Source organism: Rhinatrema bivittatum, chromosome 7 (genome assembly GCF_901001135.1).
Source record: "Rhinatrema bivittatum chromosome 7, aRhiBiv1.1, whole genome shotgun sequence".
Lineage (NCBI taxonomy): Eukaryota > Metazoa > Chordata > Amphibia > Gymnophiona > Rhinatrematidae > Rhinatrema > Rhinatrema bivittatum.
The window spans coordinates 83,832,651-83,856,346 of record NC_042621.1 but is presented as its reverse complement, the minus strand read 5'-3'; the positions used below and the strand labels follow the sequence as shown (position 1 = coordinate 83,856,346).

The 23,696-nt window shown below is 41.8% G+C and overlaps 1 protein-coding gene across 6 annotated transcripts in view; it reads left to right on the top strand.

Moving 5' to 3' along the window:
- Positions 1–23,696, top strand: part of LOC115095211 (dipeptidase 2-like) — a 171,497-nt gene that overhangs the window by 63,706 nt on the left and 84,095 nt on the right. For all 6 annotated transcript variants that reach the window (XM_029608591.1, XM_029608587.1, XM_029608588.1 and 3 more), the window contains 3 exons: positions 4,234–4,471; positions 9,852–9,978; positions 19,252–19,381. In XM_029608591.1, the coding sequence (XP_029464451.1) occupies positions 4,335–4,471; positions 9,852–9,978; positions 19,252–19,381 (394 nt within the window). In that variant the 5' untranslated portion in view covers positions 4,234–4,334. The remainder of the gene's footprint in view (positions 1–4,233; positions 4,472–9,851; positions 9,979–19,251; positions 19,382–23,696) is intronic.

Below are 23,696 nucleotides of genomic sequence, written 5' to 3'. Positions count from 1 at the left end.
AAGGATCCTGGAGCAAGACTAGGAACAGGACTGGAACAAGCAAGAACGCAGTGACAATCTAACACAAACGCCGACCCGATTGCCAAGGCAAGGAAGTTCATGCAACGACTTCCTTATAACAGAGAATCAATCAGGGCGCGTTGCGGAGCTAGGACTTGCCCTTGGCCCTACAAGGGGCCGGGCGGTCCACGCACGAAAGTGTGAGGGCGTGGCCGACACAGCCGAGGACGCTGAGCTCTGGTGTGAGGCCTGGTGCGCCGTGGAAGGCCCAGCGACCACTGTCGCAGGACGCTGGGGCCTGGACGCGCTAGCAGCAGCCCCTAGGGAGACCGACCCGGGACCTGCCATGGAACCATGAAGGTGAGCAGGCTCGTGCGTGGGCCAGGTGGAGATGGGATGCATAACAGTGCCTCCCCCTAAGTGGAAGTGGTTTATCAGGATAAATCCTATGAAAGGTCTTCAGGAGTTCCTTATCAAGGATATTGTGGGAAGGCTCCCACGAATTCTCCTCAGCCCCAAAACCCTCCCAGGCTAAGAGGTATTCCCATTTTCCTCGACGTCACTGAACATCAAGGACCTCTCTTACCTGGAGGGAAGAACCAGGTTCTGTAGAGACCCGGGGAGGAGAGGGAAGTCTACGAGGGCCAGGAGAGGATCAACGGCTTCAACAAGGACACATGAAACGTGTTATGGATACTCATGGCACGAGGTAGATGGAGTTGATAGAAAACAGCTCCCACTCTTTGGATTACCTGCTTTCCTCCCTGTGCAGCTGTAGGAAATGCTTCTCACAGCCGTAATCCCCCTGTTTTCTCCCGCTTTCCTCCCTGTGCAGCTGTAGGAAATGCTTCTGACAGCCGTAATCCCCCTGTTTTCTCCCGCTTTCCTCCCTGTGCAGCTGTAGGAAATGCTTCTCACAGCCGTAATCCCCCTGTTTTCTCCCGCTTTCCTCCCTGTGCAGCTGTAGGAAATGCTTCTCACAGCCGTAATCCCCCTGTTTTCTCCCGCTTTCCTCCCTGTGCAGCTGTAGGAAATGCTTCTCACAGCCGTAATCCCCCTGTTTTCTCCCGCTTTCCTCCCTGTGCAGCTGTAGGAAATGCTTCTCACAGCCGTAATCCCCCTGTTTTCTCCCGCTTTCCTCCCTGTGCAGCTGTAGGAAATGCTTCTCACAGCCGTAATCCCCCTGTTTTCTCCCGCTTTCCTCCCTGTGCAGCTGTAGGAAATGCTTCTCACAGCCGTAATCCCCCTGTTTTCTCCCGCTTTCCTCCCTGTGCAGCTGTAGGAAATGCTTCTCACAGCCGTAATCCCCCTGTTTTCTCCGCTTTCCTCCCTGTGCAGCTGTAGGAAATGCTTCTCACAGCCGTAATCCCCCTGTTTTTCTCCCGCTTCCCTCCCTGTGCAGCTGTAGGAAATGCTTCTCACAGCCGTAATCCCCCTGTTTTCTCCCGCTTTCCTCCCTGTGCAGCTGTAGGAAATGCTTCTCACAGCCGTAATCCCCCTGTTTTCTCCCGCTTTCCTCCCTGTGCAGCTGTAGGAAATGCTTCTCACAGCCGTAATCCCCCTGTTTTCTCCCGCTTTCCTCCCTGTGCAGCTGTAGGAAATGCTTCTGACAGCCGTAATCCCCCTGTTTTCTCCCGCTTCCCTCCCTGTGCAGCTGTAGGAAATGCTTCTCACAGCCGTAATCCCCCTGTTTTCTCCCGCTTTCCTCCCTGTGCAGCTGTAGGAAATGCTTCTCACAGCCGTAATCCCTCTGTTTTCTCCTCTCTTCCTCACAGTGCAGTAGTGGGGTTTATGTCTCTGAAGGGCTGCAATCCTCCCTACCTCTACTGGACATAAGAGAGCGTGGTTTGAGGCTCCTCCTGGGTGAAAATGTCCCCTTCCCTGCCCCCCCCTCCTCCTGGATTGCAGCAGTGTGGAGTGAAGTTTCCGGGGCAGTAGTAGCCTGCACCCTCCTGGCCTGTGATAGCAGCTCAGCTCATCACAGGTAGCAGCAGCCAGTCCTGCGTTCCTTCTCACAGCCCCCCCCCCCCCCCCCCCCCCCCCGGGATGGTCTCACAGATCCCTAAGGTCCCACGGCCCACAGGTTGGAAACCACTGGACTCTTCTAATGCTCTGTATCGTGGCCTCTCCTCTAATTTGATTAAAAGATTTCGAGTTGTAAAAAAATACTGCTGCAAAACATTTTTTTGCAAGAAAACCTTTGACCATGTTACCCCACTGCTGCGTGACTTTCTTCTGTTATCTGTCTCATGCAGGATGCAATTCAAATCAACTGCCTAACCTTTAAAGCCTTTGGCTGTGATGCTCCTCCCTAGCAAATCATCATTGTGCTTAGCAGCCTGCTCATTACATGTGGTCCTCCTAGCAAAAACTATTAAAACTTCCTTCCCCTAAGGAAATTAGGCTGAAGAGGACCCCTGAAATGTCCTTCTCTTGTTCGGCAGCTCCCTGGAATTCCCTCCCCCTTGTTTTATGCTTAGAGAGGGATTTCCTCACAAATATTTACCTAATCAGCCCTGGTTAATGCAGGGACCTGTTTTTCACGTGTGTTTCTTCCCCTTTGTTTCTGCTAAGAATGGTCTAGCCCTCTTGTTTTAATATTTGTTTTATTTTATTTATCGTTGCATATGTTATTATAACACATTGAAATTGTCGGTTCACTGTGCTGCGGCAGTCAAAAAAGCAAACAGAATGTTAGGAATTATTAGGAAGGGAATGGTGAATAAAACGGAAAATGTCATAATGCCTCTGTATCGCTCCATGGTGAGACCGCACCTTGAATACTGTGTATAATTCTGGTTGCCGCATCTCAAAAAAGATATAATTGCGATGGAGAAGGTACAGAGAAGGGCAACCAAAATGATAAGGGGAATGGAACAGCTCCCCTATGAGGAAAGACTAAAGAGGTTAGGACTTTTCAGCTTGGAGAAGAGACGACTGAGGGGGGATATGATAGAGGTGTTTAAAATCATGAGAGGTCTAGAACGGTAGATGTGAATCAGTTATTTACTCTTTCAGATAGTAGAAAGACTAGGGGGCACTCCATGAAGTTAGCATGGGGCACATTTAAAACTAATCGGAGAAAGTTCTTTTTTACTCAATGCACAATTAAACTCTGGAATTTGTTGCCAGAGGATGTGGTTAGTGCAGTTAGTATAGCTGTGTTTAAAAAAGGATTGGATAAGTTCTTGGAGGAGAAGTCCATTACCTGCTATTAAGTTCACTTAGAGAATAGCCACTGCCATTAGCAATGGTTACATGGAATAGACTTAGTGTTTGGGTACTTGCCAGGTTCTTATGGCCTGGATTGGCCACTGTTGGAAACAGGATGCTGGGCTTGATGGACCCTTGGTCTGACCCAGTATGGCATTTTCTTATGTTCTTAATCGGAGAAAATTCTTTTTCACTCAATGCACAATTAAACTCTGGAATTTGTTGCCAGAGGATGTGGTTAGTGCAGTTAGTGCAGCTGTGTTTAAAAAAGGATTGGATAAGTTCTTGGAGGAGAAGTCCATTACCTGCTATTAATTAAGTTGACTTAGAAAATAGCCACTGCTATTACTAGCAACAGTAACATGGAATAGACTTAGTTTTTGGGTAATTGCCAGGTTCTTATGGCCTGGATTGGCCACTGTTGGAAACAGGATGCTGGGCTTGATGGACCCTTGGTCTGACCCAGTATGGCAAGGTCTTATGTTCTATTTATCTCTTAAATTTTATGTTACCATTGATTTTTGTAATGTAGGTTTTCATTTATTTTATTGTGCATGACTTTGACTTGCTGATGGAAGTAAGATGATTAATTGAGTTAGTTATATAAACTGTTTCTCTTGCTGACGCCACTGGTATCACCTACTTCCAGCTAAAGTTTGGATGGCCAACTGACCAATCAGTAGCCGTGCCTTTTCCGCTGTCACTGCCATTGTGTACCAGGAATCCTCCTTGCTGCTGATGCCTCTACTGCCATGCACTACAAAACAAAAGGAGGGAGTGAATGAGGTGCTGATCATTAGATGCATGCAGGGCATTAATAGCCTGATAAATGCAGTATTATATGGCTGCCTTGGGAACTAGTTTTATAAAGGTGCTATCATGTGCTGCACGTACACTCTGCATCTGATTAATATTACTCCTTTCAGCCTCTTCAGAATGGACTGCATACAGGTCCTTTGGCAAAGCCTCAGTTTTTATTGGTGCCCTGCTCTTATTTGCCTGTCTTTTATCCCCTTTTAGAAAACACCACACCTCAGTACTGCGACCAGATTCTGCAGACCAAGCAAAGGCAAACATACTTGGATCTGATTTGTAGCAGGAACATTTTGCTGAGCAACGTGATGTGGAGTTATTCTAAAACCCAGAGGTTCACTATGTGGTGGTCTATGTGGATGCTGCTCCCAGCTGTCGTATCTCCTACCAGCAGTAACTGGCAGAAGGCAGTGGATTTAATGAAGCAAGCTCCTTTGATTGATGGGTATGTTTTTGCTTTCAGGCATAACATATTCTCTGGAACAGACACAGATTATTATCGAATATAGAATGTGCTCATTTTAAACATTATGGGCCTGATTTTTTGAAAGCATTTACATGTGTAACTGCACTTTACCCATGTAAGTGGGATTTTGAAAAGTGCTTCAATATATATTGTCCATAGGATATTCATGTGTATGTTCACTGTACGTGCATAAATGGATTTTGAAAATTGCTCTGATAGTATGGTTCATTTACATGCATAACTCCTTGAAAATTCACCTATATGGGAGCAATTTTCAACTTACCTGCAGTATTTTTTACCCATGACTTTGCACTGATTTTCAAAGGAAAAGTCTGCAGCTATTTTCACTTTGAAAATTGCCAAAGGAAAAAGTACCCACAGAGATGTATTTATGTATTGAAAATATTTATAATCCCACATGATCAAAAGGATATCAAAACAGGTTACATAATAAAACATTCATAATAAATCATTAACAGACCAGTTACACAAACACATAAAAGCACCAATGATAATTATCATAAAAAGCTTGCAAAATCAGGCATTCTTCTAACCTGCACTATAGATGAGAGTCCCATAATTCAAAGTTCATAAGCAGTTGACAGGCCTGTGCAAATCGACCTTTACTGATTTTCGAAAAACAACAATTGAAAAATCTAAGCTAGGATTTTGCCAGGCAATGAGGACTAACAATGCAGAATAACCGCTCAAGTACTTCATCTAGTCTAATATGTTTAAAAGAAGTGAATTGAAGACCTCAAAAGCCGGATCGGTTGAGATTTGCACATCCTTTTCCTGTGGATACTTTTTTTTTTTCAATCCAAAACTATGTATTAAGTTTTGAAAATCCCAAGTTATGCATGCAGTTTCTTCTTTAAGAATACCTCCAGTGCAGGTGAAAGGACACACCTTAGGGAATTATACACATACAAGGCAAGTGAATTATGTGGGTAAAACACTTTTTACCTGCAGATATCCCTTTGCAAATAGTCCTCTAGGAAGACAATTTTTAAAAGCCTTTTACCAGGCTAGAAGAAGTCTTTCAAATTTTCCACCCTGGGTGAAGCTAAAAGAATGCTGATTGTGCCACAAAGTGCACACGTCTCCTTGCAGTTCTGAGCAGGTATTTCCAGGATGGGTTAGGCCGGGGGAGGCAGCAGCATGCATAATTTTGGCATTATCAAAGCCATGCATATTTTGGCCAGATAACGTATTGGCAAAAAAATACCTAAATGTACTTATTCCTTTAGCAATATTCAAAGGGAAGGTGTGTGTATTCCTTTCCTTTGAAACTGGTGCAAAGCCCACTCAAACCTTGCATGGAAAGGAATTGCTTTGACCTCCATAAGGGTTCTGGGTAAAAGGGCAGACATGAGGCATTGTCTGCAGGTCTTCCTGGGAGAGGCAGCTACCAGCAATCTAACATTATTTGCTTAGAGATAAGATCTGGGCTTGTTATTTTGTGCCTTTGATGGGGGGGGGGAGGGTTACGTTTTACCAGTGTGCCCGGGGGAGGGCTCTTTGTAGATTTCATTTGGGAGCAGACATGAGCCATCGTTTGCAGGTCTTCCTGGGAGAGGCTTCTGCAAGCTATCTGAAATTTGTTCTTTTCCTGCAAGTAGTCATATTGCTTGTAGAAACTGGGTTTCATATTCTGTCTATTAATCTTTACTGGCTTGCACTAATACATCTTTATTTTTATTTCAAATACCTATTAAAAATCTTTTGCTAGAGTCTAAATTTCACCATACTTTAAGGAATTAGTGATAATTTAACAAAATGTCTTTCATCCAGTGCAACAATTGTGGTGCTCATGTCCCAAGGTCTATCATTTGGAGAACCAAGGGCTGTCCCTTTTGCCTTCAGCTATCTAAAATTAAAATTGAGCTGATCCATCTAAGGGAGCAATCGGCCAGGATTTAATTAACCTCCCCTTCCTGGTACCATCCAGTATCTCTTGTGCATCTCCCACAGAGGTTACAGAAACCCAGGAAGAAATGGTTTATAGTGGGCTCTGGAAGAACAAGACATGTGACAAACAGACACCTAATTTCCCCAAATTTGCAGCATCCTGTGCATCAACCCCCACTCCCACAGAGATGTCAGACATCCAGGATTCAAAAACCCAGGAACAATCGGATAAATGATGGGCTCTGGCAGGATAAGGCCCTTTATAATGTTTTTTCTGCATTGGAGAATGAAGAAACCTCAGCAATAGATTTTAAAGTGATTTCTAAAAGGGAAGTCACCCAATGTATCCAGAAGCCCTCCAACAGAATCAAATGTCATAAGAGAAAGCTGATTCTGCTGGGAGACTTGGTCATCAGAGAAACCAATTTGGGAGCACATTTTGATGGTGACACAATAGCTAAATGCTTTCCAGGATCCTCAGCCAGTAGAAATGCAAACCAGATAGTGCAAGTCATTGAAGAAGAAAGCAGGAACTTTTATATCAATGTTATCTTCCACCAGGGGACCAATAACACAAAAGAAATGGTATCCATGAAATACAAAACGATTTCTAAAATCTAGGAAAGATGATAAGACCCTACAAAGACTATTGCCTTTTCAGAAGTATTACCTGTTCATGTAATGGGAAATGAGAAGCTGTGCCATATAGATAACCAATTCCTGGCTCAAAACCTGGTGTCCAGACAGTGGTTTTGGATACATTGGAGGCTGGGGTCATGTATGGAGCAGTAAAAGGCTTTATGGTAAGGATGGCCTACAATTGTCTGTAGCAAGAAGGAGGATGCTAAGAGAGAAATTCAGATCATATATTACAAGGTATTTAAACTAAAGAATGAGGGCGGCAAGAGATGGCCAATTAACTTGCCATGTCACCCCCAAGCAATAAAAGATGGGGGAGGAGAAAATAAAATCAATCAACTCAAAAAAGCAGAAGGTGATTAGGAAGTGCAACAAATCAAGGGAGAAAAATTGGAAAGCTATGACCACAAATGCTTGTAGTTTGGGCAATAAAATCCCAGACCTGCAGGCTGACTTGGATATTGTTGCTGTTATTTATTTAGCATTTTTGTTTATATACCGAGGTACAGCTGACATAGCCTTCACTCCGGTTTACATTATAACAAACCAGTTACATTTAAATTCATAACAGTGTGACAGAGAATGAATCAGAACATTAACTTAATAAAAGACAATAAATACATTGAACAATACATTGAACAATAGATATGAGTGTAAGCAACACTTGAAGTTGACGGTTGATACCGTTAATGAGAAGAAAAGGTTTCTGCAAGATAGGACGAAAGACAGAAGGAGGGGATTGCTGGCAAAAAAGAACGTGAAGGTGGATATGAAAAAGATTTATGTTCTGTTGTCATTGGGTGAGCAGCCATTGTAAGACTGTGAAAGTAGCCATTATGGATTCTCATGATTGGGATATGGCCATACCAGGCTATAACTTGTTAAGGAAGGACAGAGAGGACAGAAAAGGGGGAGGAGCAGCTCTTTATGTCAAAAATAAGATTCAAGCATCTGAGCTGCAAGGAATATGGGGTAGAGATGAAGCATGTTGGGCTGTCAAAAACGATTATGGTGAATCCATTTTTACTGGAGTGATTTACAGGCATCTGATTCAAATGGAAGAACTAGACAGAGATCTGGTTGAAGACATCCAAAAGGTGGGAAAGAAGGGAGAAGTGTTGATTGTTGGAGATTATATTCTGCTGAACGTAGACTGCAGAATCCCTTCTGCAGAATCAAACAATAGTAGAGAGATGGTGGATGCCCTGCAAGGGGCTCTGCTGAAACAAATGGTAATGGATCCTACGAGGGAGGGAGAGATACTCGACTTAGTGCTCACTTATGGAGATAACGTCTCTAATATCCAGGTGGGTGCCCACCTCAGCACCCGTGATCATCATACAGTATGGTTTCATATCACTAATAGGATGCAGAGAAGTCACATGAACACCCAAGTTTTTGAATTTCAAAAATGGGGACATACCTGGAGGTAGAAGTTCAAGACTGGGAGAAAATGGGAGAGGTGGAAAATCAGTGAGCAAAACTAAAGGAAACAATTACAAAGGCAACAAATCTAGATGTTAGAAAACTAAACAAAAGTAAGAGAAATAAGAAACTGATCTGGTTCTCAAAGGAGGTGGCTGATAATTAAAAGCAAAAAGAACAGCATTCAAGAAATATAAAGGATCCAAAAAAGAGGAACACAGGGAAGAATATCTGGTGACACTGAAGAAGATGAAGAAAGAAATCAAGAAAGCAAGAAAGGATTGCCAAAGAGGTAAAGCGAGGTGAAAAAACATTTTTCAGATACATCAGAGGAAGGTCCGAAGTGGTATAAGTGACATTGAAAGGTGGCAAAAATCAATGGGTGGAGAGAGATGAAGAAATGGCCAAAATATTAAACAAATGCTTGTCTCAAATGAACATAAATTGGCAAATTCAAAATCCGCACTTGCATTGCATGCTTATGCTGACTAGAACGTGATGCTGTTATTACTTGTAACAAGCTGGGTGGCATCTCCCCACACACACACACACACTCACACTCACACACACACATATACACACATACACATACACTCACACACACACACACACACACATATACACACATATACACACACACACACACACACCACCTTGCAATCTTTGCACCAGAAATAAGTAACTAAAGAGAAAGCCAACAGGAGTGCAGAATCACAGCTCTAGCTAACAAACTAATGGAACTTAGTGTGCACTAACATGAAACAAAAAAACAAACAAACTGAAATTTTGGTATCTTTTCTTTAGTTTCATGTTATCCCTGTGCTAGCCATTTTCCTTGTGTTAAATAGTCTAACTTGGCTTTGTGAACGAGCCCCTAGGTTGGAAAAGCATTAGAGTAAATGTCTTGTAAATGTAAATGACCTGCATTTGAAATAGTGGTGAATATTTATTTCCAAAGTAAGAATTGTACTTTTGGCACTTCTTTTTATTTCCACTTGTACTTTATTGTGGTTGAGCAACTTAAACAGAAGAAACAAGCGATGAACCATGTTTTTTACTTAAGTATACAACCAGCTGGTTCCTGGTCAAGGTTACAGCAATAACAAATACATCAAAGGAGTAGAAATGCCAGAGCAATATCAGCCAAGAGAAGCAGCGGGAGCAGGCGGTCAAGGGAATGGGGAAAAGCAAAAGGGAAGAGATTGCATGAAAGAGTGACTCTACTGTTGTACAATGAAACAGGGGGTAAAACACCACTGAAACCTTCCCAGTTTACTGTGAACAGCTCCCAAAAATAACATTAATGTCGCAGAAGAGTATAAGTTAATTAAGAAGTCCAAAGTAGAATGAAATATATATCTTTCTTATTTATTTTTTTTTTTAGACACAATGATCTGCCATTACAACTGAGGATATTATCTCAAAACAGGCTGAGTGACATTAACTTAAGAAATCTGAACAGCACGAAAACAAACATAATGAAACTGAAGGCTGGTCATGTTGGTGCTCAGGTACGTATGCGTTTTATTTGCATATCTGAAAGTTACCCCTTTGACAGATCAGTACCTCTTGAGAATACTTGAAGTTTCAGTCGTTTTCACTTGTTGCTAGAACAGCATTAATTTGTTCAGGCAGGAGAGAGGAAGGATTCACTCTCTTGACTCTCAGCGGGAGGATTGTACTTGCAATGCCTGGACAAGATGGAGGAGGATGGATTAAAAATATGGGGGGCCTCTCACCCCTCACTCTGCACGTGAAGGATTATGGCACTTTAGACTAAAGCAGCAGGCCCAAAAACAAAATTTATATCCAGTGCACCCCACTTCCCTCTTCTTACTTAATGTACCCTGCTTCCTATCTTCGAACTTGCAGGCTACTTCATATCTGTATGTATCCAATGCTTATATAATCAGTGCCTTTTTACGTTATGTAGTCTATCAGCAAAAGGCAGAATATCAAATGCTTGTAAACAAATATATTGAACGATGTTGGAGATATAATGTAGGTATAGTGTAAAATGATTAAAGCTATCTGACTTTTCACACAACTTGGTCTTCTTTTGAAAACATTGCCTCAACAAAAATAGAATGCTTTTTACAAAAATTAAAACCAACTACCCATCCCTTCGATTCTATCCCTACCAAATTACTAGAACTAGTTCCAAATATTGTTTCTAAAGCACTGGCCAATATAATTAATCTGTCCCTTTCCCAAGCCTGATGGTTTAAAACGTGCTGTTATCAAACCGATTTAAAAAAAACCCAAACTTTAGACCGATCTCTAACCTGTCATTGACAAAACAGTTAACCAGTAATTAATAGATTATCTTGAAACAAACAATATTTTATTCCCATCTCAATATTGGTTCCGAAACTTTTTTAGCACGGAGACTTCACTAGTGTCCCTTATGGACCCTGGTCTGAGGGGCCTTGACAACGGTCAATCCTACCTTCTTGTAATGCTAGATATCTCGGCTGCCTTCAATACGGTCAGACATGAGATTTTACTAGACAGACTAAATGAAATTGGTATTATAGGTACTGTTTATCAGTGGATTGTGTCCTTCCTGAAGAATAGGTCATTTAAAGTGCAATTATATACTCATTTTTCTGAAGAATTTAACGTTACCCATCTTTATCATCGACCCTATTTAATCTATACATGCTCCCATTGTGTAGATTCTTGGTGGGTCTAGGCTTAACTCATCACATATACACAGATAATGTGCAGATCCTAATGCCAATCACTGATTCCATTAAAAAACACTTAAACTTTGGGAAATCTATTTAGCTGCCATCAAGCGCTTACTTGCACAACTCTGCTTATCTTTAAACCCTGCAAAAACAGAGTTCCTTCTTCTCCGCCCCGTATTACTACATCCACTAATAATAACTATACAATTCTGCAGGAAATTAGGGATTTAGGAGTAACCCTGGACAGCGAACTTAATTGTAAAAAATGGATTAACAATCTTATCAGAGACGGATATTTTAAACTCCATGTTTTAAAAAACTTAAACCTTTATTACGCATTCAAGATTTTAGAACTGTTTTACAAGCATTACTGTTTTCAAAATTAGATTATTGTAATGCGCTTCTCTTAGGTCTCCCAGCATCTACCACAAGACCCTGCCAGTTGTTACAAAATTCAGCAGCCAGAATCCTCACAAACATGAAACTTTCCAAGCACATAACCCCTGTTTTAAAAAACTTACACTGGCTCCCTATAACCTACCGTTCTCAATACAAAACATTAGCTTTAATCCATAAAACTTTATATAATGACAAAATGGAATGGCACTTCACTTCCATGCACCACATAGAAACACGTTACCCATTCCTTCCCCAAAATCAGCTCACCTCAACTCTGTTAGACAAAGAGGGGTACATTTTAAAAGACAGCGTGTGCATTTGTGCAACTTACGCAGCCTCGGAGGGAACTTTCCTTCCACCCCCTCACACCTTCCTCTCCCTTCCCCTACGTAACCCCCCCCCGGCCCTATCTAGACCCCCCCTACCTTTATCTGAAAAGATACTACTGCCTCCAGGCAGTAGTAACTTACGCGCGCTGGCGCGGCAGGCCCCGACACAGGCCACGTCCCTGGACCGCCCACACACCCACGAACACGCCCCTGATCCAAAACCGCGCCCCCCTGGCCACGCCCCCGACCGCCCCTTTTTGCAAGCCCCGGGACTTACGCGCGTCCCGGGGCTTGCGTGCGCCGCCGAGCCTATGCAAAATAGGCTCAGCGCGAGCAGGGGGGTTTTAAAAGGGTTACGCGCGTACCTTATACGCGTAACCCTTTTGAAATCCGGCCCAGAGTGTTGTCTATAGCTGGTCCACAATTGTGGAATTCTTTGCCACATAAAATTAGAACAGAACCTAATACTAAAATATTCAAAAAAGGTATCAAAACGTGGGTTTTTAAACAAGTCTTCACTTAGCATCATTTCAATTTTACCTTTGTAATTCCTGTTCATATCTGTATTTGTTTACCAGTATTTTAGGAATTTTATGCACTTTTAGTCTTTAATATTTAATTACATTCCTTATTTATTAGAATTTTACAGGTCATGATGACAAATGAACTCTTATGTTGTTACAGATTTATGCATTAGAAATTGACTGAATTATGATGTTTTATTGTTTTATAATGTCTTTTGATTCCTGTTTCACTTTTATTGAATTAGCTTTTATTTTGTCATGTAAACCGATGTGATATATTTTTTAACGTCGGTATATAAAAACGAACAAATAAATAAATAAGTAAACTTGCAACCCCAGTTTTGGTGTTAGCCGGCTAGAATTTAACTGGATAAAAATGAGGCGTTCTGAGGGCATTCCAGGAAGGGGCTGAGATATCCAGCTAGCGGGCCGATTCAGTATGGTGCGCTCGGCCGAGTGCACCTTTAGCCCCGGTTTGGCTGCACGTTTTCGATACTTGGCAAAGGTACCTAGAAAAAAATAAATATAAGCCTTGTAAGATTGTGACATAGGCAAGGATGAGCTTGAGTGCTTCTGAAAATTTGCAGCGTCTACGCTTATCCTTCCCAGACACTTCTAGTGTAATTGGCTATCATTTATTTACCATAATAAACATTGTACTAAATTTCTAAAATATCTGGATCTCATTTTTCTAGTTACCTTTGCCACGTATTGATCATTTCTAATTACTTCATTCTGGCCTGGCTTCCTTTCCTTAGACCATCTGCACCCAAACATTCATTCTCTCTTTCATATCCAAGTGTTTGTTCTCCTTCTGTACTATCTTCCCACAGGAAGACATCAATTATAGCTTATCACTATCTTTACTTTCCTTTTTAGTTGATCTCCACACAGACCACACATATATTGTATGTGAGCCATTCCTATGTCCTTCACTCCTCACTGACAGGCCGATTCAGTAAAGTCCGCGGGAGAGCAGACGAACGCCCGCTTTCCTGGCGCGCGCGCACCGGCCACTCGCCGGTGCGCGCGATTCAGTATGCAAAATAGGTGGTGCGGTAGAAACAGGCAAAAGGAGGCGCTAGGGACACTAACGTGTCCATAGCACTTCCTTTTAGCCTGGAGCGGCTGCTGTCAGTGGGTTTGACAGCCAACGCTCAATTTTGCTGGCGTCTGTTCTCGAGCCCGCTGACAGTCATGGGCTTGGAAACCGGATGCCGGCAAAATTGAGCGTCCAGTTTTCGGCCTGACAGCCGCCGGCCCATTTAAAATTTTTTTTTCCTTTTTTTACAGTTCGGGACCTCCGACAATATCACCATGATATTAAGTCAGTAGGTGCTAGTTTCTGCCCGATGCCGGCAGAAACTAGCACCTACCTTTGGGTAGGCGCTAGTTTCTTAAAGTAAAATGTGTGGCTTGGCTGCACATTTTACTTACTGAATCACGCGGGAATACCTAATAGGGCCATCAACATGCATTTGCATGTTGAGGGCGCTATTAGGTTCAGCGGGTTGGACGCGCGTTTTCCTCCCCTTACTGAATAAGGGGTAAGGGAAAACGCGCTTCCAATAGCAGGCTAAGTGTGCTCCAATGTACTGTATCGGCCTGTGACTTAGGTCCATATCCTGTAGTTGTAATTAGCTGCTTTCCTTACAGCAAACAGCACAGCACGTATTTGACATGTGCTGGCACAAACTTAGTAGGGCCTAGCTCAGCAGTCCAGCAGTTAGAATTATACATTTCCCTCTTGAACCTTGGTGAACATGTGACCAACCAAGGTTCACAAACAATCTCAAGAGAACAGAGCGGCATGAGAGACTGTGCAGCAGAGAATGGAGGGCTTTATCAGACTTCTGGGAACAGTAACAGAACTTAGGACATACAACACTACAACCATACACACCACAGCGAACACCAAGATCTCAAAATAACGGACTATTTACTGTGCCTACAATACGGAGCACACATCTGACACAAATAAGAAATGTGTTTTCTAGAGCAGGCCCAAAGCTGTGGAATTCTCTACCAGAGACATTACATTTGATACCAGAAAGAAAGATATTTAAACATGAGCTGAAAACTTGGCTATTCAAAAATGCATATAACCTAAGTTAAAAATATAAGAATGCAGGGAACTACAATATCAAGGACAAAGACAATAACCGAAGAATGAGTATTAAGTAATGAGAAATTTAAAGTATCTTAAGACAACTCACTGACTATTTTGAGACTATTGTCAAAATACAACTTTTGTACTACAAACCTGCTGTCCTAGACCTTGAATTAATATGTATTAGAAAATCACAGTAGATTTATATAAATCTCTGTGGTGTTGATCTATAGTATGAATGTTACTGTTGTGATGTTCATTTGAAACAACTAAATAAATAAATAAATAAAGCATAGGACAAGCACAGGTTGTCTCTGACAGAGTGGTAGGGAATGATGAGCTAAGCAGATGTGTGGATGGGCAGACATAAGGATATCCATATTCAGAAGCATTTAGTCAGATAACTTAGGGGTGCACAAATGGGGAGGGGGCGGGCCCCCCTGGGAGGCCTCTTCCAGAGGGCCGCTAGCAACAGATAGAAAATGTTCAACACTAAGCCTGGAGAAATCTGTGAAGAGACACATAAGGAGGAGCTGCCATATTGTGAAGTGCCCCGGGTCATAGTTCTCAGGCCAATAGCCAGCCAGAAGTAGTGGAGTCACACCAGTCAGCTGGCACAGCCACAGAAGAGCAAGCTCTTTTTCCTGCTGCGGCTAGGGGCGTTTCCATCTCTCTCCTCACTTACCAATACTCATTTCCTTCCCCCTTCTGTCCCCTCCCATAAGTTGGGCTTCGATCCTGCTGTGGTGCCTATCCTTGCTGGGATCAGATTTTCTCCTTAGCTCCAGCTCCTGCCTGCAGTGCTGCTTTACTATCATGCTAATTAGTAACTCCATCTATTGCTTCTCTCCCTTTGAGGCCTGGGCTGGCTCAGCCATCTCTCCACATCCATTCCTTTTCTGTTCCAGCCATCTCTAAGTCACTAGCAGGTGATGCTTCCTGTGCAGCAGGTACTGTCTTCTGCATTGCATCCAGCCTTGGTAAAGTAAAGGTATGTGTTGCCTAATGCTGTTGGCTGTCATTACAAAATGCCTGCCTCCCTCCTCAAATCGTTTTAGTTCTACGGGGCCCTGTAAAGTATAAGAAAGAGAGAGAGAGAGAGATACAGAGGAAGCCATGGGAGTGAATATATGTGTGTTTGTGAAAAAGATGGAGGAAGCATGTGTATGTATGTGAGAGAGACAAAAAGTGTATGTATGAGAGAGGCAGAGAAAGCATGTCTGTGTATGTGAGAGAAACAGAAGAAGAGTATGTGAGGAGGAATGTGTCCGTGAAAGAGACAGAGGAAGCATGTGTGTGTCTTGAGAGATTCATGAAGCATGGGTATGTATGTGAGAGACATGAAGCATGTGCGTGTATGTATGTGAGAGAGACAAAGTGTGAATATGAAAGAAAGGAAGTGCATGATATATGTGTGTGTGACAGGAAGTATATGTGTGTATGTGAGAGAAACAGAGGAAGTGTTACCTGTGAAAGTGGGCTTTTGAAAACTGCTACGATAGTATGTTGCATTGACATGCATAACTCCTTTGAAAATTCACCTGTGACTATGTGTCCCCAGATCACAACAATCTCAGGGTTATCATTCCACTATAAATACAGCAGAATGATGAGCTGCGGCCAGAAAAGGGGCGGGGGGAGGGGGGGTTGATAGTCTGCAGCTGGCTGCATTGCGGAGCTGCATTTTTGGCCACCATTGGTTGTGGCCACGCCACATACGATCGCCCCATACTGCCACTGCAAAAGGTGTTATTTCCGGTGCTACCACTGGCGATAATGTGTAAAACATTTTCACACGCAGCGGTAACCCTGCCCCGCTCTCTCATTTAAATGTTAAAGTTGTGATGCCGTCGTTATTGCGTGCGTTAGGGCATTACCACACGTGATAATGCCCTAACGTAAACGATAATGGCCCATTACGATTTACAGAATGACCCCCAGAGTTTGGTTTGTTGCAGTTTCCACTTAAGTTTCTTTTTCTGTGCATTTCCTTTTATTCTTTACGGTCTCTCTATTCTGTATTAGGGGAGGGTCTGTCTGTGTTCTGCAGGTGTAGAAGGTTTTCTCTGTATATAGTGGTGTGGTGCGTCTCTTTGGACTGTCTTCTGGGTATGGTATGTCTGTGACTGTAGTGTGATCTGCTTGCCTGTGTTTCTGAATGTGGTGGGTGTCTGCATTTCTCTGTGTGACTGTGACATGATGTGGCAGTCTCTCTGTGTCTGGGCATGGTTTTGTGTATCTGCCACTTAATGTGTCTGTCTCATTATCGGAGTGTGGTGTGACCTCTTGTCTCCATTGTAATGTGTATTTTTCTGTGTAAGGTGATATATGTGCTGTTTCTCTCCTTCGGCCTGACTGCTTGTGTCTCTTCCTGTCTGATGTGGTCTGTTTGAGTGCGGTGTGTGTGTCCATCTGGTTGTATGGTGTCTGTGTCTCTGTTGTATCTCTGTGTGGATGAGAAGGGATGGAGTATCTGTCTCTGTGTTTGGGTGCGGTGTGTGTGTCCATCTGGTTGTATGGTGTCTGTGTCTCTGTTGTATCTCTGTGTGGATGAGAAGGGATGGAGTATCTGTCTCTGTGTTTGGGTGCGGTGTGTGTGTCCATCTGGTTGTACGGTGTCTGTGTCTCTAACTGCTGTATCTCTGTGTGGATGAGAAGGGATGGAGTATCTGTCTCTGTGTTTGGGTGTGGTGTGTGTGTGTGTGTCCATCTGGTTGTACGGTGTCTGTGTCTCTAACTGTAGTATCTCTGTGTGGATGAGAAGGGATGGAGTATCTGTCTCTGTGTTTGGGTGCGGTGTGTGTGTGTGTCCATCTGGTTGTACGGTGTCTGTGTCTCTAACTGTAGTATCTGTGTGTGGATGAGAAGGGATGGAGTATCTGTCTCTGTGTTTGGGTGCGGTGTGTGTGTGTGTCCATCTGGTTGTATGGTGTCTGTGTCTCTAACTGTAGTATCTGTGTGTGGATGAGAAGGGATGGAGTATCTGTCTCTGTGTTTGGGTGCGGTGTGTGTGTGTGTGTCCATCTGGTTGTACGGTGTCTGTGTCTCTAACTGTAGTATCTGTGTGTGGATGAGAAGGGATGGAGTATCTGTCTCTGTGTTTGGGTGCGGTGTGTGTGTGTGTCCATCTGGTTGTACGGTGTCTGTGTCTCTAACTGTAGTATCTGTGTGTGGATGAGAAGGGATGGAGTATCTGTCTCTGTGTTTGGGTGCGGTGTGTGTGTGTGTGTGTCCATCTGGTTGTACGATGTCTGTGTCTCTAACTGTAGTATGTGTGTGTGGATGAGAAGGGATGGAGTATCTGTCTCTGTGTTTGGGTGCGGTGTGTGTGTCCATCTGGTTGTACGGTGTCTGTGTCTCTAACTGTAGTATCTGTGTGTGGATGAGAAGGGATGGAGTATCTGTCTCTGTGTTTGGGTGCGGTGTGTGTGTGTGTCCTTCTGGTTGTACGGTGTCTGTCTCTCTAACTGTAGTATCTGTGTGTGGATGAGAAGGGATGGAGTATCTATCTCTGTGTTTGGGTGCGGTGTGTGGGTGTGTCCATCTGGTTGTACGGTGTCTGTATCTCTAACTGTAGTATCTGTGTGTGGATGAGAAGGGATGGAGTATCTGTCTCTGTGTTTGGGTGTGGTGTTTCTCTATATATCTCTGTGCCGGGCTGCGGTACGTATGTGTCTCTCTGTGTTTGTCTGGTTATGCCTGGTGTGTCTGTACCTGTCTCTGTCTGAGTGTGGTGTGTCTGTCTCTATCTGTATATCTGCCTTTCTGTGCCTGTAAAGATGTGGTGTGATATCTGCCTCTCTTTGTGTTTGTCTGTATCTGTTTGCTCCTTTCAAAAACTGAAGAGAATCAGAACTGAGCTTCTGGGTGGCAGTGTGATTGCCTGCTACTTGATTGGTTGGAAAGAGACTAACACCAGGCCATGAAGCTAAAATAATGTTACCCGACTTTAGAGGGGGCGGGGGCAGGGAGGCACCAGATAATTTTATGGATGGGAGGGGATCCATGGCTCAAAGGTTTGCTCATCCCTGGGCTAAGTCATAAGTTAGCCAACTAAATTAATATTTGGGCATTTATCCAGCTAAATTCTAGCCAACTGATAACTGGGAGGAGTTGAGTTAGCCAGTTAAATTAAGCAGCTAATTTCGATATTCAGAGTTATCTGGATAACTTAGGGCCTGATTCACTGTTTTCCCATAGACACAGAATGGAGAATATGCCTTAGTGAACCAGCCCTTAGCCAGCTAAGTCTGCTTGGCCTGCAGACCTGTTCTAAAGTTAGCCAGCAATATTCAAAAGTGCAGCTGCACCATTGGTTATGCCTCTAAAGTTAGTCACATAAGTTAATCAGGCCAACTTTGCTATCTGAATATGGACCTCCATGTTTCTATACTATATTTTATAGTATATATATAAAAAATATATATTTTATATGTATACTATATTTTATATATACATTATATTATATGGATGTAATTTCCAACTTTGGTTCTATGTAAACCGATGTGATATGTACTAATGTACCAGTACATGAACATCGGTATATAAAAGCCTTAAATAAATAAATATATTTTAATTGCCTTTGTCAAAAATGGTGAAATCATGCAATCTGCTTTGCTAATTCTAGTGAATCGTCCTAAGATGTATGCAATAACTCTAAAATCCTTTTCAACATGAAATGTTGTTGAAACCATTACAAATACATTTAAAACAACATTTTTCTTTCCAGTTTTGGTCAGCATATGTCATGTGTAATGCTCAAAACCTAGATGCCGTGCGTCTGACGCTGGAGCAAATTGATGTTATCAAACGGATGTGTGAATCATATGAAGAATTCCAACTTGTTACATCTTCTGAAGGTGGTATATTATCCTTTCAAAATATAACTTTCATAATAGCATTGAAAACATGACCATAGTACTACTGTAGACATTCAGGAATGTTGCCAAGTAATGTACATTTTACATCATTCAGATACAAACGTTGACTTTATGTTTTTCCTCTTCTTCCTCTTCACCTTCCCAAATGGTGTCTCTGGAAACCAGTGTGGGAGATAACAGGTCACCTCTGCAGAGATGCACTCTCAGGCCCCCTCCACATGCCAGAGCGCACCTTCGATTTATTTTGTTTTTGTATTTAGCTCTTGCCTTTTTCCATTAGTAGCTCAAGATGAGTTGCATTCAGGTACAGTAGGTATATTTCTCTGTTTTCCAGAAGGCTTACATTCTAAGGTCCTGATTTACTAAGGTTTGGGGTTTTTTCCATCGACATAAAATGGGAAAAAAGTCATAGTAAATCACGATCTAAGTTTGTTCCTGAGGCAGTGAAAGGTGAAAGGTCTTACCCAAGGTGGCAACGAATGTCAGTGAAATTTGAACCCTGGCTTTCCCAGTTCTCAGCCTGCTGTTCTAACCACTGGCAATAAGTTAGTGGTCAGGCGGTCATTCCACTGACAGCAGTCTAGGAGCTCTGAGGATGTTCTATGATCTTGGTGTTCAGACTATGTCATTACTGCACACATTCAATATTCCATGGTAAACTCTTCCACTCAATAAAATACTTCTTTATAACAAATCGATAGCTTATTTCCCAAAAATAATTCTTATATGGTATATGGTTGATTTTAAAAGCCCCATGTGCGCCAAAGCTGGGAGACATGTATGTGATAGCCTGGTGCATGCTGCGCGGATTTTAAAAAACCATGTGAGTATGCACATATCTCCTGGTACGTGCATAAAAGAGTTTTCCAAAAAGGGGCAGGGCATGGGCAGGACCTGGGCAGGCAGGGACTGCACCATGAAGTCAGCGTGTAAGTAGTTATATGCACAAGCAAGCTGGTGTCCCCTATAGCATAATTTTACTTCTGCTATGGATGGCGTGCAAGTCGTGTAACAAAAAAAACAAGGCTATGCAGTGGGGTTTTAAGGCTCATGGCTAGTAGGGTAAAAGGGAGGCAAGTTAGCTAGGGGGTTTAGGAAGTCCTCTTCTTTACTGGGGCAAACTGGGAATAGGCCTATTGTGTAGCCACACGTACCTACTAAAATTCCCCCCACTTACGCGCTCGAGATGGCATTTGCGCGAATATGCTTGCGTCAATATAAAATTGTGCGTGCATGTATATGCAGATAGCCGATTTTATAACACGCATGTATGGTATAAAATCGGCACATCTATGTGCACGCGACGGCAAATGTGTACTCATGAGCGCACACGTGCGGGTGTTAAATTTTACTTCTGTTTGTTTCTGCTATAACAAATCTTTCTTATAAGCAAACATTTACTAGTTTATAAAGCATTTATTAGAAGAGTGATTTCAAGTTGCAACCATAAGGTGGTCAATTTTCAAAAGATTTTACTTGGGTAACTAAGGAGATACCATTACCTAGGTAAAATCAAGGGCTGAAAATTACCCGTCCCATCTGCAGGCAAAAGCTTTTACCCATACCAGAAAGGAACAGGTCTAGTGTGGGAAGGGGGTAGAACCAACTAACAGTGCATGGGGGATTTCATTGTGAAATCTGTGAGGAAAAGACAAAATAGTGGATGCCACAAAATAGTCTTTTTCAATTTTTAATCAAGGAGACGTAAAAAATCTTATACACATGCCCGACTCTGGCCGAGTTTCGCCACCAATGGTGGCTGCCTCAGGGGCTACAAATAAACATATATAAATATTTAATAAATCATAAATAACGTTAAAAACATGAAAATTAAAAACATAAATAATCATAAACATATAAATGATTAAAAAACTTTCACGAACACTTACACGATCTCTCTTCAAAAACATTCAAATTGTAAAAACTGTGTTAAAACTAATAATGACAATGGAATGTGAACATCAAAGGATAAAATGAACTTAGCATTTTATAAGCAGTTCATTTTATCCTTTGATGTTCACATTCCATTGTCATTATTAGTTTTAACACAGTTTTTACAATTTGTATGTTTTTGAAGAGAGATCGTGTAAGTGTTCGTGAAAGTTTTTTTAATCATTTATTTATATGTTTATGATTATTTATGTTTTTAATTTTCATGTTTTTAACGTTATTTATGATTTATTAAATATTTATATATGTTTGTTTGTAGCCCCTGAGGCAGCCACCATTGGTGGCGAAACTCGGCCAGAGTCGGGCATGTGTATAAGATATTTTACGTCTCCTTGATTAAAAATTGAAAAAGACTATTTTGTGGCATCCACTATTTTGTCTTTTCCTCACGGCTTCACTGGATCGCCTACCCTGCTGTTTTTTGGGCTCATTGTGAAATCTGTGCCATGCTTTTTGGTGTAGACGTTGTACCTGCTCTAAGGTAATTGCAAAGTCAATGGATAGTAATGTAACCATGGCACTGGCCGACCCCATATTTTCAAAGGAAAACTCCACAGAGAAATTCTCTTTGAAAATGTGCTTGCAAGCTCATAAGATTGAGAAAAAACTCCAAATGATTCAAGTTCCTGCCAGCAAAATTAAAAAACTGAAAGCTGTTTGTTTAGTTGGAAAATTGACTGTATCTCAATCCATACTGCCATCTGCTGGTATATGAAATGTAAAGCCACCAAAAGCATTTGTTATACTTCTATATTTGGTGCTATATCTGTGTCTTCCTAAAGACCTATTTCAATAACTTTTGATAATAAAAATCTGAGCTGTTTTCAGAATTCTCTGGCTCTTACACCAGTAAAAAGAATTTTCTGGCTCTTACACCAATAAAAAGATTTGATAGGGCTTAGCTATTAAAAGATATTATGTAGCTTTGCCATAGCGAGTACATTGATGTTATGAATTAATAGAAAATTTGCCATTAAAGAACCCAAGATGGGTCAATCCAAAATCTGAGCCGTGGAAAACCTTACAGCTTGGCACCCCCTACCCCACATCTCCATACACAATTTTAAATTATACATTTATTTATTTATTTATTTTGTACGACATTCGATCGAGATATCACATCGGTTTCCAGGTAACAGGTTGAATAGGGCGAGATCTGCCCTATTTTACATTTAACAAGATAACAATTAATTAAACTATTGAAGTAAAAACATTGTAACATATGAATACAAATGAATGTGAGTATAAATTTGTAGCATATATCCTATATACAATATATACAGTATGACTTGGTTACGATTAGATCTGGTGTCAGAGGCTATGGAGTGAGAGGGAGGGAGTGGGAATGGGGTAGGGGTGGGTTGGGGTGGTGAAAGGGGGGGGTGGAGGGGGAAAAGGAGGGGGTGGTTGTGAGGGGGGTGTTATGCGTTAGTGCATGTTAGGAGTCAAGTGGGAAAGTTTTCAAGAACATGCATTTGAGGAGGTTGGGAATCCGGAGGGAAGGCTTTCAAGAACAGCCATGTTTTTAGCTGTTTTTTAAAGACTTGTGGTCTTTAAATAAATTAAATATAAATTTAAATTTAAATTTATAATAGATTTTACTTGAAAAATAACTTTCTGAGGTAAAATTAATACACACATTATTGTGATAGTTACATGCACTGTTGTGATGCCAACAAGAAAACTCTGCAACTTGGAATTCATATGGCATCACACCTATTGTAACATGTTTTGTGTGGGCAAGGTCCTCTCGTATCAACACAGTACTATCTGCCAACACTCAAACAGTAACAACCCTACCTATGAAAAGGAATACTGCAAATATTAAACCAGAATCTAAAATATCTATACACCTCCTATCAGGAAAATAGAACAGGCCAAGCTACTACAGATCCCTACAGAGAAACCACATGCTAAAAGAATGCTTTATCTCAGTCTCGCATGCAGAACAGAGACCCTCAACAAATACAGAATAAAGCCAGTATAAATAGAAATGTGCAGACAAAAATTGAACTGTAAAATGCAACATGCCAGACTCTAAACAGTGCGACAATGGAAAAACAAAAATGTCACCATTCCTAATGAATACTAAAATACTGCCAAAAAATGGTGTTTACAATATATTATTTATTTATTTATTTGGCACTTTTATATACCGATATTCATGTAACAAGTTACAAATCACCTCGGTTTACATTATAACAATAACCATTGCAAAATATAAATTGCTTTATTACAACATACATCATATAACATGAAATATCACATAACAACATATAACAAAATATCACTCTATAAAATCACCCAACTAGGACCTAGTTTTGACGACTCCAATCGCCTTCTT